This window comes from Solanum lycopersicum, chromosome 12 (assembly GCF_036512215.1).
Source record: "Solanum lycopersicum chromosome 12, SLM_r2.1".
Classification (NCBI taxonomy): Eukaryota; Viridiplantae; Streptophyta; class Magnoliopsida; order Solanales; family Solanaceae; genus Solanum; species Solanum lycopersicum.
The window spans coordinates 26,053,676-26,068,195 of record NC_090811.1 but is presented as its reverse complement, the minus strand read 5'-3'; the positions used below and the strand labels follow the sequence as shown (position 1 = coordinate 26,068,195).

Sequence of the window (14,520 nt, the reverse complement as noted above, 5' to 3'; positions counted from 1 at the left end):
AATAAATAAGTCTTCTAATCCGTCTACTTGATTCTTCTCAGATCTTCGTGGGATTGACTCCATGCGTCCTCCTCGACGGGTTAACTTGATAAAAGGGATTTAGAGCCTTTATGGCTCCCGCTCGAAATGTAAAGAGGGGAAGGAAAGTTTACGATGAACTCAAACGGATTTACATGCCAAGGAGCAAATAAGTAAAAAGAAATTAGCATATACTCCACTAACATAAATGAATAAAAAAAAGGGTAAAATAGATTAGATATACATTTGTAGTCACTTAAGATCGAAGGTAGTAAACAGCTCATCAAAACTCGTAACATGTTCATAAGTATAGAATTTGGAAGCAATCGTAATAACAAATAAAACAATCTTAACGCATAGGCTTTGATGCATATTTGAAAGTAAACAAAGTATGAATATGATCCAAGTTGAAGCAATATTATGATGAAATAAGCGCGGCATCGATAACAGACACCACCAGAATGAAATCAGCGAGGAATACAACCAGAACGTACTACCAAGTAGTGAAGAAACAGAATGATGTCCAGCATGCTCAAAATCAGAACTACATGTACAGTATATTATTTCGAGAAAAATTCCAAGAAGATTCAGGTAGCTTTCGACATATAATCCCGCCCATGAAAACGGTTAGAAATACAATCCTAGAGGACATTATATGTCCGTTTACTCATGCTTCAGATTCATAGATTTACAGTAAAAGACATCGTATCATCCTACAGTGCAAGCCTCACACAAGAGAAACATATCAAGAAGACTAACTAAAGAGACTCAACAGCTGGATAATGAGTTAAAATCGATGGAGAGAATCAGACTTTAACATTTAGCGATTAGAAACAAATCAGAAACAGAACTCCTACAAACGACAATAGCGAAATTCTTTCCTTAACGATCACACAACATAAAAGAAACAGTGAACTCCACATAAAAGCAACTAAATGAATGAAGGAGTCCAAATCGATTCCTACTATTTCAGACTATTGAAGAAGGACTGTCATCGCCAACAAACCCCACTATATGAGATGAAAAGAGTCACGCTTAATAAGAAGAGGAAAGCAAAATCATTTTCATAAAGCCAGCGGACCTCCAAACTCTAAGCAAATGACATGCTCGCGCACATAAACTACAATAGAACATATGAGTTGTATGACGAAATGAAAAAAAAACAACAGATTCCAGCAGGCATACCCAGAACACCAAAGCGACAAAAGAGAATCACTTTTGAAACAGAGCAACAGAGACGAAAAATAATATGGAGAAGGGGAATTACCTCTTCAAGTGCAGCGAAACAGGGGTGATGGCGAGCAAACGTCTGTTCCACCACACGAACACGAACGAACTTCTACCTTCAGACGAAAGAGATGCGCCGAGGTTGCTACGACGTTTCACCGGAGCACCACAATTAAAAACTCGTCGATGAAATAGAGCCTCTAAAATTTATCCAGCTTCCTTAGTTCTTTCGATAACCAACAGTAGAAAAAAACCAAAATGTTTCCAAAAAAAATCTCACAACAAAAAGAATAGCTCAATTTCTTCTTTTTTTTTCCAGAATTTCCCAATTTTAAACCCAAGAAATCTCGAAAAAAATTCCCAACCCCCAAACTGACGAGAATGGGGGTTTATATAGAAAAATCCCTAGGGTTTTCGAGGGAGGGGCCTGGCAGGTGGGTTTTCGACCCATCTCGAGTTCGAAATTTGAATTCCCTCCCTTATCCAGAAGGGCGATTCGAGCGGGAAGAGAGTTTGAGGCTAGGTGGAGGGTTGAGATGAAATCGTGGTACTTGCGAGCTACGTGGCTCGATCTCAGCTACTAAGGACGAAGGAGGACGCCTCACAGTTGCCAGGTCTGCCCGAGCGTACGATCTGCAGTCGGAAACGGCTCCAAAGCCGTTGCGCAGGTCGCGTGAGAGAGGATGAGAGAGAGACGCGTGAAGGAGAGTGGGGCTGTGCGTGAGGGAGACGCGGGTGGTTTTCCATTTTGGGGGGGGGGGTCTGTTTTTCTGCATTTTTTCTGGGTTCTTTGGCATTTTTCTGTTTTGGGAATTGTGGGGAGAGAAAGACGAAGGAGGGGTCGCATGGGAGAGAAGATGAGAACGTGAGGGAGACGCGAGGGTGTGGGAGAGATTTTCCATTTTCGGAGTCTGCTTCCTCTGCGTTTTTCTCTACGTGCCTTCCTCTTCCTGGAAATGGCATGGATGTTGGGAAGAAGAAGGGAAATTGGGATAGGGCCGGGTCAAGGAAAAGGTTGGGCTGGAAATGAGTTGGGCCGGATGTTGGGTTGAAAGAGTTGAGGTGGGCCTGGGGTCAATTGGAGGGGATTAGATTGAGGTTGGGCTGAAAAAATTAGAAAAAGGTCCAAGATTGATTCTTTAGATCGAATTAAAGGGTAAAATGAGTTGAAATAAGATAGCCAATTGATAAAATGAATACGGTATAAATTTATTAACGAGCTTATTTCTTTAGTAACATAATTATTTAAGTTGTAAAATACCGACTCGAAATGTAGTCGTGATTTAAAGTAAACTAGTTTAATAGAATACTTTCTAAACTTAAGATATACATATATGCATATACATATACATATATATGTGTATATATATATATATATATATATATATATATATATATATATATATATATTTATTTTCGCAAGATTTATAAAACTAATTAACTTAAATAATTTGAAAAACTCACGAAGCTCAATAATTAATTTATACCAACGTGGGTCAAAAATTGGGTGTAAACAACTGTCCCTTATTTTACTCGGGTTGATGCAAGCGATTCGAGGAAAATGAAATTGACAAAACCAATTTTGACCAACCTCATTCGTTTTAAAGGAAAGATTCGACAAAGGGTTTAGGAATTATGGTCGAACCCTTGAAACGGGTTTCCTACATATCTCAGGCTATATGAGAATTCAGGCCACTTGTAGTTCGATAAGCTTGATTTATCGCACGATTTTGAAAGAATCAAAGGCACCTCGATACCGAATTATGAAGGTATCGAAATGCTCGAGACTAAGATTCGAGAGCGAATGTTGAAATACAGCCGAGTTTTCAACATTGAATCCACCTACATATCCTTAAACCTTCAGGAATCAGGCTGTGTGTAGTTCGACTCAATCGATGGAAAAGGAAATCTATTATGACAGATAACCTTCGGTTCTGGACAAATGACAAATTAAACGAGTATGCAAAAGAGGCTTGTAACCTCTTAACCATGAACGTGGAGCTCTTCACATCCATAGGTAAGAACTTACACGGACATAATTTCCAAAGCTCTTGGCGCATTTTCACTCAGATTGGAAACTTGCCCCCGATAAAACAAAACTTCCGGACGCGAGACAGAAACTGACAGAACTAAAGACAAACCCGCATGCCTCGAGAGGGTGGTTCGATTGTGGTGGAAGTCGCTCCTCTGCTCGCGTCCTAAGAGTTTGACATTCCTCTTTGGACTGTGTCCCAGTTCGCTGCTAAGAAAAAGTTCCACATTGTGCTGCATCCTTTTTGATGTCGTCCGCACCTGTGGTTTTTTGGAGAATTCATCCTTTTCCGATGCTCTCGACAAAGACTGAGATAAAACTCGTCAGCTTAAAAATGCAATTAGAATGGGAGACCGTGTCTTTTTACTGTGCCGACACTTCATTGTTCTCCTCAAATCGACGTCGACTAGATCGGTCTGGCGTCCAGCAAATAAAGCTTATGTCTTGTGTTTTGCAATAAAATCTTCAATGTACTCTTCATTTGATGCTAAAAATAAAAAAATAAATGTTGATGCGATGTTGATGTCTCTTTTGTCGTTATCTTTGATGCTCTTCTTGATATTTATTGTTCATCAAAATAAAAGATGCATGTTGAGGCCGATGGATAAATATTGCTCTTTCTTTATCCGTGTATGTCCTCTTGTAGGGCATGAATACCTTTTCGCGATACGTAAATTCCCGCGAGATATGAATCTTCTCGCGATGCATAACTTTCAGCGAGGAATAAATCTTCTCGCGATGTGCAAATTTTGACGAGGCATGAATTCTTCTCGTCGTGCATAATTAATGACTCGCGATGCATGGTTTTCGCAATGCACGATTTTCGTGATGCATGATTTTCGTGATGCATGATTCCAGCGAGGTATAAAGTTTTCTCGCGAGGTATAAATTTCAGCAAGGTATGAAGTCCTCTCGCGATGCATAAATTTTGACGAGGCATGAAATCTTCTCGTCGTGCATAATCAATGACTCGCGATGCATGATTTCCGCGATGCATGATTTTCGCTATGCATGAATTCCAGCGAGGCACAAATTCTTCTCACGATGTATAAATTCCGGCGAGGTATGAAGTCTCTTCGCGAAGCATAAATTTCAGCGAGGTATGAAGTCCTCTCGCGATGCATAAATTTTGACGAGGCATAAAATCTTCTCGTTGTGCATAATTAATGACTCGTGATGCATGTGTTGCGCGATGCATGATTTCTGCGATGTATGATTTCTGCGATGCATGATTCCAGCGAGGTATAAAATCTTCTCGCGAAGCATAAATTTTGACGAGGCATGAAATCTTCTCGTCTTGCATAATTAATGACTCGCGATGCATGATTTCCGCGATGCATGATTTTCGTGATGCATGATTTCTGCGATGCATGATTCCGCGATGCATGATTCCGCTATGCATGATTTCCGCTATGCATGATATCCGCGATGCATGATTCCGCGATGCATGATTCCGCTATGCATGATTCCGTGATGCATGATTCTTCAGTGTATAAATTCCGCGATGCATGAATATTTATATCACCCTGTGGATAATAACGGCAAGACGATCTCCAAATAATATATCGACTTGATCGATAATGATAAAATAATAATTGCATAAGCATCTCTTCTGAGGTAATACATTGTCTTGATCGACAACAATTATCATGCTTTGATAACGCATTGCAAATAGCGTCCCCTACAGAAATCGCGAAATCCTTGCTGAGATTCCTGTTTGATTCACCTTTTAATCTGGCTAGACACCTTTGCAAATTTCACATTGTTGAGAATGGTTTGAAATAAACAAACACATTCACAATCATCTTGACACAAACTATATGAATTGCCTCCGGCTTTCAATGAGATCACTGATTTTGGAGATAGTTTTCTCCTCTTCGGCTCCTCTTCGGGAGCTCCCCGTATACATTCATTGGGATAATTCAACCGACTTCAAAGAAAAACTATAAGCCTGCATCCACAGAAAAATTGTCTGTTTCAAACATACTGATCTGTGCCGATCCCTTCAGTTGTTTGCTCCTTGTCTTGATATCTCCGGTTGATTTCCTGATTTCCCGACTCTTGATAGATAAGAAAATATCTTATGCCAAAACAGATGAAATTTAAAAGGGGAATTTTTAAGAGGAACAAGAAATTTTTTAAGAAATAGTATCTCGAAAAGGTCACTGCCAAGTCATGTCATGTCAGGCTTAACGAGCTTCTTAGAGTCGACGCTTGTTGAATGAATTTCAAAGGCATTCCGGACTTGTAGGGAACACCCATGATGAAATTTTGAGGCCATCCTCAAAATTTCTGTCCCAGTTTAGTGTCTTGCTCATCTTTCCATTATAACCGAACAGATCGCGCAATTTTTGAGATCTTCTCAAAATTTATGTCCCAGTCGCAAGTCTCGAAATGTCTTTTGTCCGACTTGCTGAAGAGGAGACTTCTTCTGGAGAATTTTTGAGTCCCTCTCAAAAATTCTGTCCCTGTTCTACTATAAAGGGAATAGAAATCTTACGAGAGATATGACCGAGCCCTTGTGGCGCCTACATATCCCGTTGAGGCAGGAATCAGGTCAAACGTAGTTCCCCTTAAAGGTTAACAAGAATAAAGTTTACAAAGAAACCGACCGAGGCCGACAAAGGCCGTCTACGTATCTCATTCTTGAGAATTCAGGTCGAACGTGGTTCAAATGCAGAGAAATGATTAAAGGGGATAATAGGGGTGACCAAAGCCGACATAGGCCGCCTACGTATCTCGTTCTCGAGAATTCAGGTCAAACGTAGTTCGTTAAATAAATAATAAGGGGGTAAATGGGGTGACCGAAGCCGACATAGGCCGCCTACGTATCTCTTTTTCGAGAATTCAGGTCAGACGTAGTTCGCTACAAGAAGGATAATAATTCAAATTGAACAAATACAAGCAAATAGAACGATTACATGTGAATAACAGTGAAAATGCAGAAATGGAACTTCACATATAGTATCTCTTGACAGCATCTGAGTTGATAGGCTTGGGCCATACAGCGCCATCCATCTCTGACAGCACCAAAGCACCACCCGATAGTACTTTACGAACAATCTAGGGACCTTGCCAGCTTGGTGAGAACTTTCCTTTGTACTCGTCTTGATGAGGAAAAATGGGCTTAAGGACCAACTGACCAACTTCAAAATTTCTGGCTCTTACTCTTCTGTGAAAAGCGCGAGTCATTCTTTGTCTATACAACTGGCCATAGCAGACGGCGACCATTCTCTTCTCATCAATCAAAGCTAGTTGATCAATCCGTTTGCTTACCCACTCCGCGTTGCTTAACTCAGCTTCTTGGATGATTCTCAATGACGGTATCTCGACTTCAACAGGTACGACTGCTTCTGTTCCATATACTAGCAGGTATGGAGTATCCCCAGTCGATGTTCTGACCGTTTTTCGATAACCTAGTAGAGCATATGGTAACATTTCATGCCAACCTCGCTGCTTGTCGATCTTTTTCCTCAGAATCTTTTTGATATTCTTGTTGGCGGCCTCTACAGCTCCGTTCATTTGAGGGCGATAAGCAGTTGACCTTCGATGAATAATCTTGAATTGTTCACATATCTCTTTCATCAGATGACTGTTGAGATTTGCACCGTTATCAGTGATGATGGATTCTGGAACTCCAAATCGGCATATCAGATTGTTGCGGACAAAGTCGGCCACCACTTTCTTGGTTACCGATTTGTAAGAGGCTGCTTCCACCCACTTGGTGAAATAATCAATGGCAACCAAAATGAATCTGTGCCTATTGAAAGCGGCTGGCTCTATAGGACCGATGACATCCATTCCCAAAGCTACAAATGTCCAAGGTGAACTCATAGCATTAAGTTCGTGAGGCGGCACCCGTATCAAATCGCCGTGCACTTGACATTTGTGGCATTTTTGCACAAATTTGCAACAGTCGTTCTCCATAGTCATCCAGAAATAACCGGTTCGGAGGACCTTTCTTGCTAAGGTAAACCCATTCATATGTGTACCACAAACTCCAGCATGTATCTGTTCAATAAGCCTCACAGCTTCAGCAACATCTACACATCTTAAAAGACCAAAATCAGGAGTCCTCCTATACAGGACTTCTCCATTCAAAAAGAAATTGAGAGCCATACGACGTATCGATTTCTTTTGATTAGATGTAGCGTCTTCTGGATATGCCCCAGACTCCAAGTATCTCTTTATGTCAAAATACCAAGGCAAACCATCTGGTTCTGATTCAACATGTGAACAATGGACTGGATGTTCCTTCAAGTCTATATCCAACATGTCGATGTAATTAGTATCCGGATGTTTGATCATTGAAGCGATGGTGGCAAGAGCGTTGGCTAATTCATTCTGTATTCTGGGAGTATGTCTGAACTCGATCTTGCGAAACCTTTTACACAGATTTTGCACATATTGTACGTAAGGTACAATCTTCGGTTTCTTCACAGCCCATTCTCCTTGAACCTGATGAATCAAGAGGTCTGAATCTCCAATAACCAGTAACTCATAAACATTCATGTCAACAGCCATTTTCAAACCGAGAATGAAAGCTTCGTACTAAGCCATGTTGTTTGTGCAGTTGAATCGCAGTTTGGCTGCCATAGGATAGTGTTGACCAGATTCCGATACCAAGACTGCTCCAACACCTTTACCCTGCTGGTTTGCCGCTCCATCAAAGAATAATCTCCAACCTGGATAAGCTTCAGAGATATCTTCACCCAGAAATGACACTTCTTCATCGTGAAAATATGTCTTGAGAGGTTCATATTCTTCGTCAATGGGATTTTCCGCAAGATGATCAGCCAAAGCTTGTGCCTTTATTGCTTTCTGAGTCACAAACATGATGTCAAACTCACTCAACAACATTTGCCATTTAGCTAACTTCCCGGCCGGCATCGCTTTCTGGAAAATATACTTCAATGGATCCATTCTTGAAACAAGATATGTAGTATACGACGACAAATAGTGTCTCAGCTTCTGGGCAAGCCACGTCAGAGCACAACATGTTCTCTCCAGCAAAGTGTAGCAAGACTCGTACGGAGTAAATTTCTTGCTGATGTAGTAGATAGCCCTTTCCTTCTTCCCTGTCTCGTCGTGTTGACTCAGTACACATCCAAATGCACTATCTGAAACCGACAAATACAGTAGCAAAGGACTCCCTTCCTGTGGAGGAACCAATACTGGTGGATTAGACAAGTAGCTCTTGATAGCGTCGAAAGCGGTTTGGCACTCCTCAGTCCACTTAGTTGGGGCATCTTTCTTCAGCAACTTGAAAATGGGCTCACATACCACTGTTGATTGTGCTATAAACCGGCTGATATAGTTTAACCTCCCCAAGAAACTCATCACTTCTTTTCTCATCTTCGGCGGAGGCAACTCTTGAATTGCTTTAATCTTGGAAGGGTCGAGCTCAATACCTCTTCTGCTGACTATAAACCCCAGCAACTTCCAAGCTGGGACTCCAAAAGCACATTTGGCGGGGTTTAGCTTCAAGTTGTACCGACAAAAACGTTCAAAGAATTTTCTCAAGTGCGTCAAATGATCCGAACTCTCGTGGGATTTGATTATGACGTCGTCCACGTACACTTCAATTTCCTTGTGAATCATGTCATGAAAGATAGTCGTCATGGCTCTCATGTAAGTGGCACCGGAGTTTTTGAGGCCGAACGGCATTACCCTGTAGTGATATACCCCCCAAGGGGTATTGAAGGCCGTTTTCTCTGCGTCTTCTTCATCCATCAAAATCTGGTGATAACCCACGTAACAATTCACAAATGACTGCATCTCATGTTTGGCATAGTTGTCAATCAAAATATGGATATTCGGCAACGGGAAATTATCCTTTGGACTAGCCTTGTTGAGATCTCTGTAATCGACACAAATCCTGATTTTTCCATCTTTCTTGGCGACCGGAACGATATTGGCCAACCAGGTTGGATATTGTGTTACTTCCACCAATCGAGACTCTATCTGCTTGGTGATTTCCTCCTTAATCTTCAAACTCAATTCAGGCTTGAATTTCTGAGTCTTTTGCTTCATTGGTTCAAACCCTAGGTTGATAGGCAGTTTATGAGATACGACATCGGTACTCAACCCTTGCATGTCAACGACTTCCCAAACGAACACATCCCTGTATTCGGCAAGCAGATGAACCAGGCTCTCCTTCTGAGTCTTATTCAGGTGGGTACTGATCTTAACCTCTTTGACACATTCTGAATCTCCCAAATTCACCGTTTCCGTCTCTTCCAGATTCGGTTTATGTAGATTCTCGAACTGTCAAAATTCTTCTGCAACATAGTCTGGTTCTGCACTTTCTTCGTAGTCGTCAACCTCATCATCATTCTCCTCATTTTGCTCGTTTAGCTCATGACATGACATGACATTGGCAGGTTTGTAACTTACGTTACTGAAATCATAAACAGACAAAATTAGAAAAGTAACATATAATAAGCAATTTAATAAACAAAGTCGAAATAAGGAGACTCTCATTTAAATCAAACCAAATGAGAACTTGGGTCATGGCATAGGGCCATGTCGCTTTTCAAACATCACAACAAAATTCAAAATCACGAACAATGCAGAAATGATGGGTCTCGGGCCTCTACCGGACGACCACCGATTTTACTATGCATGAAATAATTCCTTTCTACCCAAGAGTCCGGGACATCAAGATTGGCATAGAAGTCCAATTTTGCAGCATCTCCCCTGGTTCCACATCGCGAATGCCAGCTGGGTTGACCTCCTCCTCAATAACAGCGTTAATCTCCCTGAAAAGGCCACAGATTCCTTCCCCGTTGTCTTCAGGCTCGACATGCTCCTGGACCGGAAAGGATTAATAGATATGCGGGATCGGCTTAGTCAACCCTTGATCCTTTTTCCTCTTCATCTTCACATCACCATCTGTGGGGATGTACTCCAAACCATACTTTGATCCTGTAGCAAGGACCGGAACTGGCTCAATGATCCCTTGTGCACTCCTTCCTAATCCGAAACCTGGTTCGAATCCGCTCTGCAGCATCACCGTGGCGATCATTCTGTACACGGCCGGCATGGGAGTCTGTGGGGCCAAGCTCTCATCGGTGGCATTTACCAATTCCACCGTGTAGAAATCTGAACTTTGCGGCGTTTCGTCCAAGATCGGCACCTGATTGCCTGAGTGTCCCTTTTCGCCCTAAATAATCAGTTCTTCATTTTTCCACACCAGTTTCATCATTTGGTGGCGAGTGGAGGGGACGGCTCCAGCCATGTGAATGAATGGCCTACCCAAAAGGAGGTTATAGCTGGTGTCGATATCCAACACTTAGAACTTTGCCTCGAACTCCGCGGGGCCCATTTGAATGGCCAAATTCACTGCTCCTAATGTCTCTTTCTGCACACCATTGAATGCTCTCACATTGACCTTGTTTTGCTCCAACATTCCGAGGTCAAACCTCAGCTGCTTCAGCGTGGACAATGGGCATATATTCAGGCCAGATCCGTTGTCTACCAAAACACTGTTGACGATCTTTCCGTGGCATACCACGGTGATGTGTAGAGCTTTGTTGTGGGCCCTCCCTTCGGCCGGCCATTCATCATCGCAGAAGCTGATGCGATGTCCCTGAATGACTTGGTGAATCATAGCAGCTACATTGTTGCTGCTCGTACCTGAGGGCACATATGTGTCATCCAAGGCTATCATCAAAGCCTGTCTGTGTGACCAGGAGCTCATCAATAGGGCCCACACAAAAATCTGGGTTGGAGTCTTCTCCAAGTGCTTGACAATGGAGTAGTCTTTGGGCTGCATTCTCCTCCAGAACTCCTCAGCTTCTGCTTCGCTGGTCGGTCTCTTGGCATGATCTTTCTTTTGTCCTCCGAGAGCAAGCTCGTCAGGAGTGTAACATCTACCAGATCTGGTCATGCCTTGAGCCACGGTCGTTTCAATAACGAACTTGGGCTTGGCGAGAGTCTTCGCGGGCACCAAGGCAACAACCTTTGCAGGTGTTAGAATGACAAACTCTCCCTTTTCCCTGAGGTTCAAAGAAGCGACAGCCTTTTCCAAGTCTTCCTGAACAACAGGAGTAATTCTCTTGGCTTCACGCTCATCTTCGTTAATTTCTATCATGTTGGTGTTTCCACTCCCATGATTTGGCAACGGGTTCATGTTGACGTTTGGCGCCGCAGGCTGAAGGGAGACCACTTCCTTGTCAATCAAGTCCTGGATCTTGTGCTTGAGATTGATACAGTCTTCTGTATCATGTCCAACACTGTGTGAATGATAAGCATACCTCTGCTCCGGTCTGTAGAATCTGGAATTGACATCCACGGGCTTGGGCCCAACGGGGTGGATGTATCCGGTCGCAGACAATCTTTCGAACAACTTGGTTCTGCTTTCAGCCAACACGGTGAAGCTTCTAGAGGGCTTCTTCCCAAACCTGGGGCGAGGGGAATCATACCCGCTCTGTTGAGGGGGAGGGACTTGTTGGTAATTGCGGGCATTTGGGCGTGGAGCTTTGGTTCTGGGGTAGTTTAGCATTGGAGCTTGGTAGTTTGAATGGGGGCTTTGATATGCTGGGGTTTGTATTTGATATGCAAGGGAAGGCGCTCGATAACTTGGTTGTATATTAGCGCAGCTGGGAGCGACATTCTGGTAATGGAGAGGGACTTGATAAGCTTGGGGGTAGTTTGGATATATGGATGAAAAATTTTGGGGAATTTGGGGCGGATTCTAATACGATAAGATATGGGCATCTGGATAATGGGGTGCAGCATTGTAGTGGCCGGAATGATTGGATTGTGGACGATAGGATTGATGAGGCTTTGATGGAGGGTTTGAGTGGCCTTGGGGACGTGGTAAGTTTCTGGGGGCTTTTCTTCCCCCGTATGATATAGCATTAACCTCCTCTCTTTTCTTCCTTACCAATCCGGAAGACCCAGGAGATACAGACACTCAGGCTATCTTTCCCGTCTTCAGGCCATCTTCGATAGTCTTATCTACTTTTACTATCTCGGTGAAATTGGCGCCGATTAATAAGATGACTCTATCATAATACTCGGGCTCCTGCACCCGTATGAACACCTCTACAATCTCTTTCTCTGTCATCGGAGGCCTCACCCTTGCTGCCTCCTTCCTCCATCTGTACGCGAACTCTTGATAGCTTTCGGTGGACTTCTGCTTCATCTTCTCCAAGGATTACCGATCAGGAACTATCTCGACGTTGTATGCGAATCTGTCGACAAAATCCTTAGCCAGTTCACTCCAACTGGGCCACTGTCGAGTCTCATGTGACGTGAACCATTCCAGGGCCTCACCGCACAGGCTCTGGCTGAACAACCTCATCAGCAACGCTTCATCTTTGCCAACTCCCACGAGTTGGTCACAGTATGCTCTTAGGTGTGCCACGGGTTGCCCACCCCTCCGAAGGTATCAAACTTTAGGATCTTGAACCCTTTAGGTAGGTTCAAGTCTGGGTGGATGCATAGTTCTGTGTAGCTTAACCCGGCGACGTCTGGAGTACATTGCAATTCTCTCATTGCCCTCTTGATCTCCTTCTTTTTGTCTACCTTCGCTTCTTCCCTCGCCCTTCACTCTCTTTCTTGCTCCTCATAATGGTCCAGCTCAGAGCCGTGCACCTCATGCTCGGCCAGGACAGGGACTTGAAAAGTGGTTCTTTTGGGAAGTGGTGGAGCTATGGAAGGGCTTGGGACATTCTGTGTGGTTTGATAGTTTTGCGGATAATTTTGGGGATTGGTGTTTTGGTTTAAATGGGGATGCGGTGTTTGGGAATTGAGGGCGGTGGGATTTTGGGTTTGATTTTGGGGTAGTGGGGCTGTTTGAGTGTTTTGGGGGTGTGGTGGTATTTGTGGAGGATTGTTTGGAAGTGGTGAGGGAGTTTGATAGGAGACTGAGGCGTATTGGGGATTTTGGGTGGTCATATCTATCCCGGACGGGTTGTGCACGCGTGTCGATGGACCGTGCTGAGTAGGGTCCGAGTTGGACGAGGGGAAGTATGTAGGAGGTCTCGCGTCGAGAAAGTTGGGGCCAAACCCGGGCGGAGGAGTGTCTTTTCTCCATTGCATCTCTACCCTCATATCTGCTATCTGCTGCATTAACTACGCAATAAGCTCATTCTGCTCTGCCGCAGTAGGCTGAGCCACCACGACGTCTGTGAGGCTGATTTGTTCATTGTTGTCGCCCATGTCTGTATTTGCGTTTGATCCGGGAAAGGAAACTGCGCGACCTTTTGATCTGGTAAAGTAGTGGTGATCTGCCAGCTTTATCGACACAGATCAGTAAGAGGTACCTGAGAGGTAAAAACAACTCAAAGGCAAATTTGTTAGTGCATATCCGGAGTACAAAATGCATAATATCGCACATAAAACAGATAAATACACAAGTCGCTTCATTTGAGGATATCTTAACCCGCGAATGAGGATGGAAATATATTTTGAACAAACAGGAATTTGTTTGGTTTGACGTCATCTCGGGAAAGCTGAATCACGTTGAGCTATGGTTTTCTTGCAGCTGCTTTTCGTCGTCCGTTGATCTTATCTTCGTATCTCCGAAACACGGAGGAGAATGAAAATTTTCTGTGATAGGGGCTGGGCCGGGAAGGCTGCCTACGTATCTCACGGGGAGAATTCAGGCCCAACGTAGTTCGGATACAAGGATGAAAAATTTTCATTCATTTTTTCATTGCGATTACAAGGGAATTGAAAAACAACATTGAAATTTCTAGAAAACAACATTTGGCGATTTCTTGTCTTGTGGGTGCGTCATTCCTTTCCTTTCAGACAGTCGGAAATGGAGGCTTGTAGACGATTTCCTCTTCATCGTCCTCCTCAATTGATTCTTGGTCGGGACCACTGTCGTCTGCTCCCTGTTCACGGGCGGGATATTTTCCGCCTTTTAAGTTGTTATGGGTTGCCAATTCTTCGTCGAGTGTCGCACTTTTGGCAAATGACACGGAAGTCTCGATAACCATCTTCGCCTATCTCGCCCTTCCTTCGTGTATCTTCAAACAAAGCAAGTTCAACCTTTTCCTTAGGCTTTCGGTTTCCATCTCCACCTCCTTCTTTCTTTTCATCTGCGATGCCAGATCTTCATCCAAAGTCATGACTGCAGCTTTGTAGATCGTCGTGGTCATGTCTACCTTGAGCCCTTCCTCCTTAACCTTCTGAATTTCTCGAGTGACTGGCTCGATTTTTCTTCGCATTTCTTCCTCAATGAGCTGTGTCTGGACATTCTTGCTTTTGTCCATAGCGGTGATTCA

The 14,520-nt window shown here is 43.4% G+C and overlaps 1 protein-coding gene across 1 annotated transcript; it reads right to left on the bottom strand.

The window, feature by feature from the left end:
- Nucleotides 1-7,828: 7,828 nt before the first annotated feature.
- On the bottom strand, nucleotides 7,829-11,783 carry LOC138340280 (uncharacterized). The gene is made up of 5 exons (XM_069291993.1): nucleotides 10,584-11,783; nucleotides 10,135-10,442; nucleotides 9,922-10,038; nucleotides 9,602-9,677; nucleotides 7,829-9,544 (listed from the first exon to the last, which is right to left on the bottom strand). Exons 1-5 carry the CDS (start codon nucleotides 11,781-11,783, stop codon nucleotides 7,829-7,831), a joined length of 3,417 nt encoding a protein of 1,138 aa, XP_069148094.1.
- Between the last annotated feature and the right edge of the window lie 2,737 nt (nucleotides 11,784-14,520).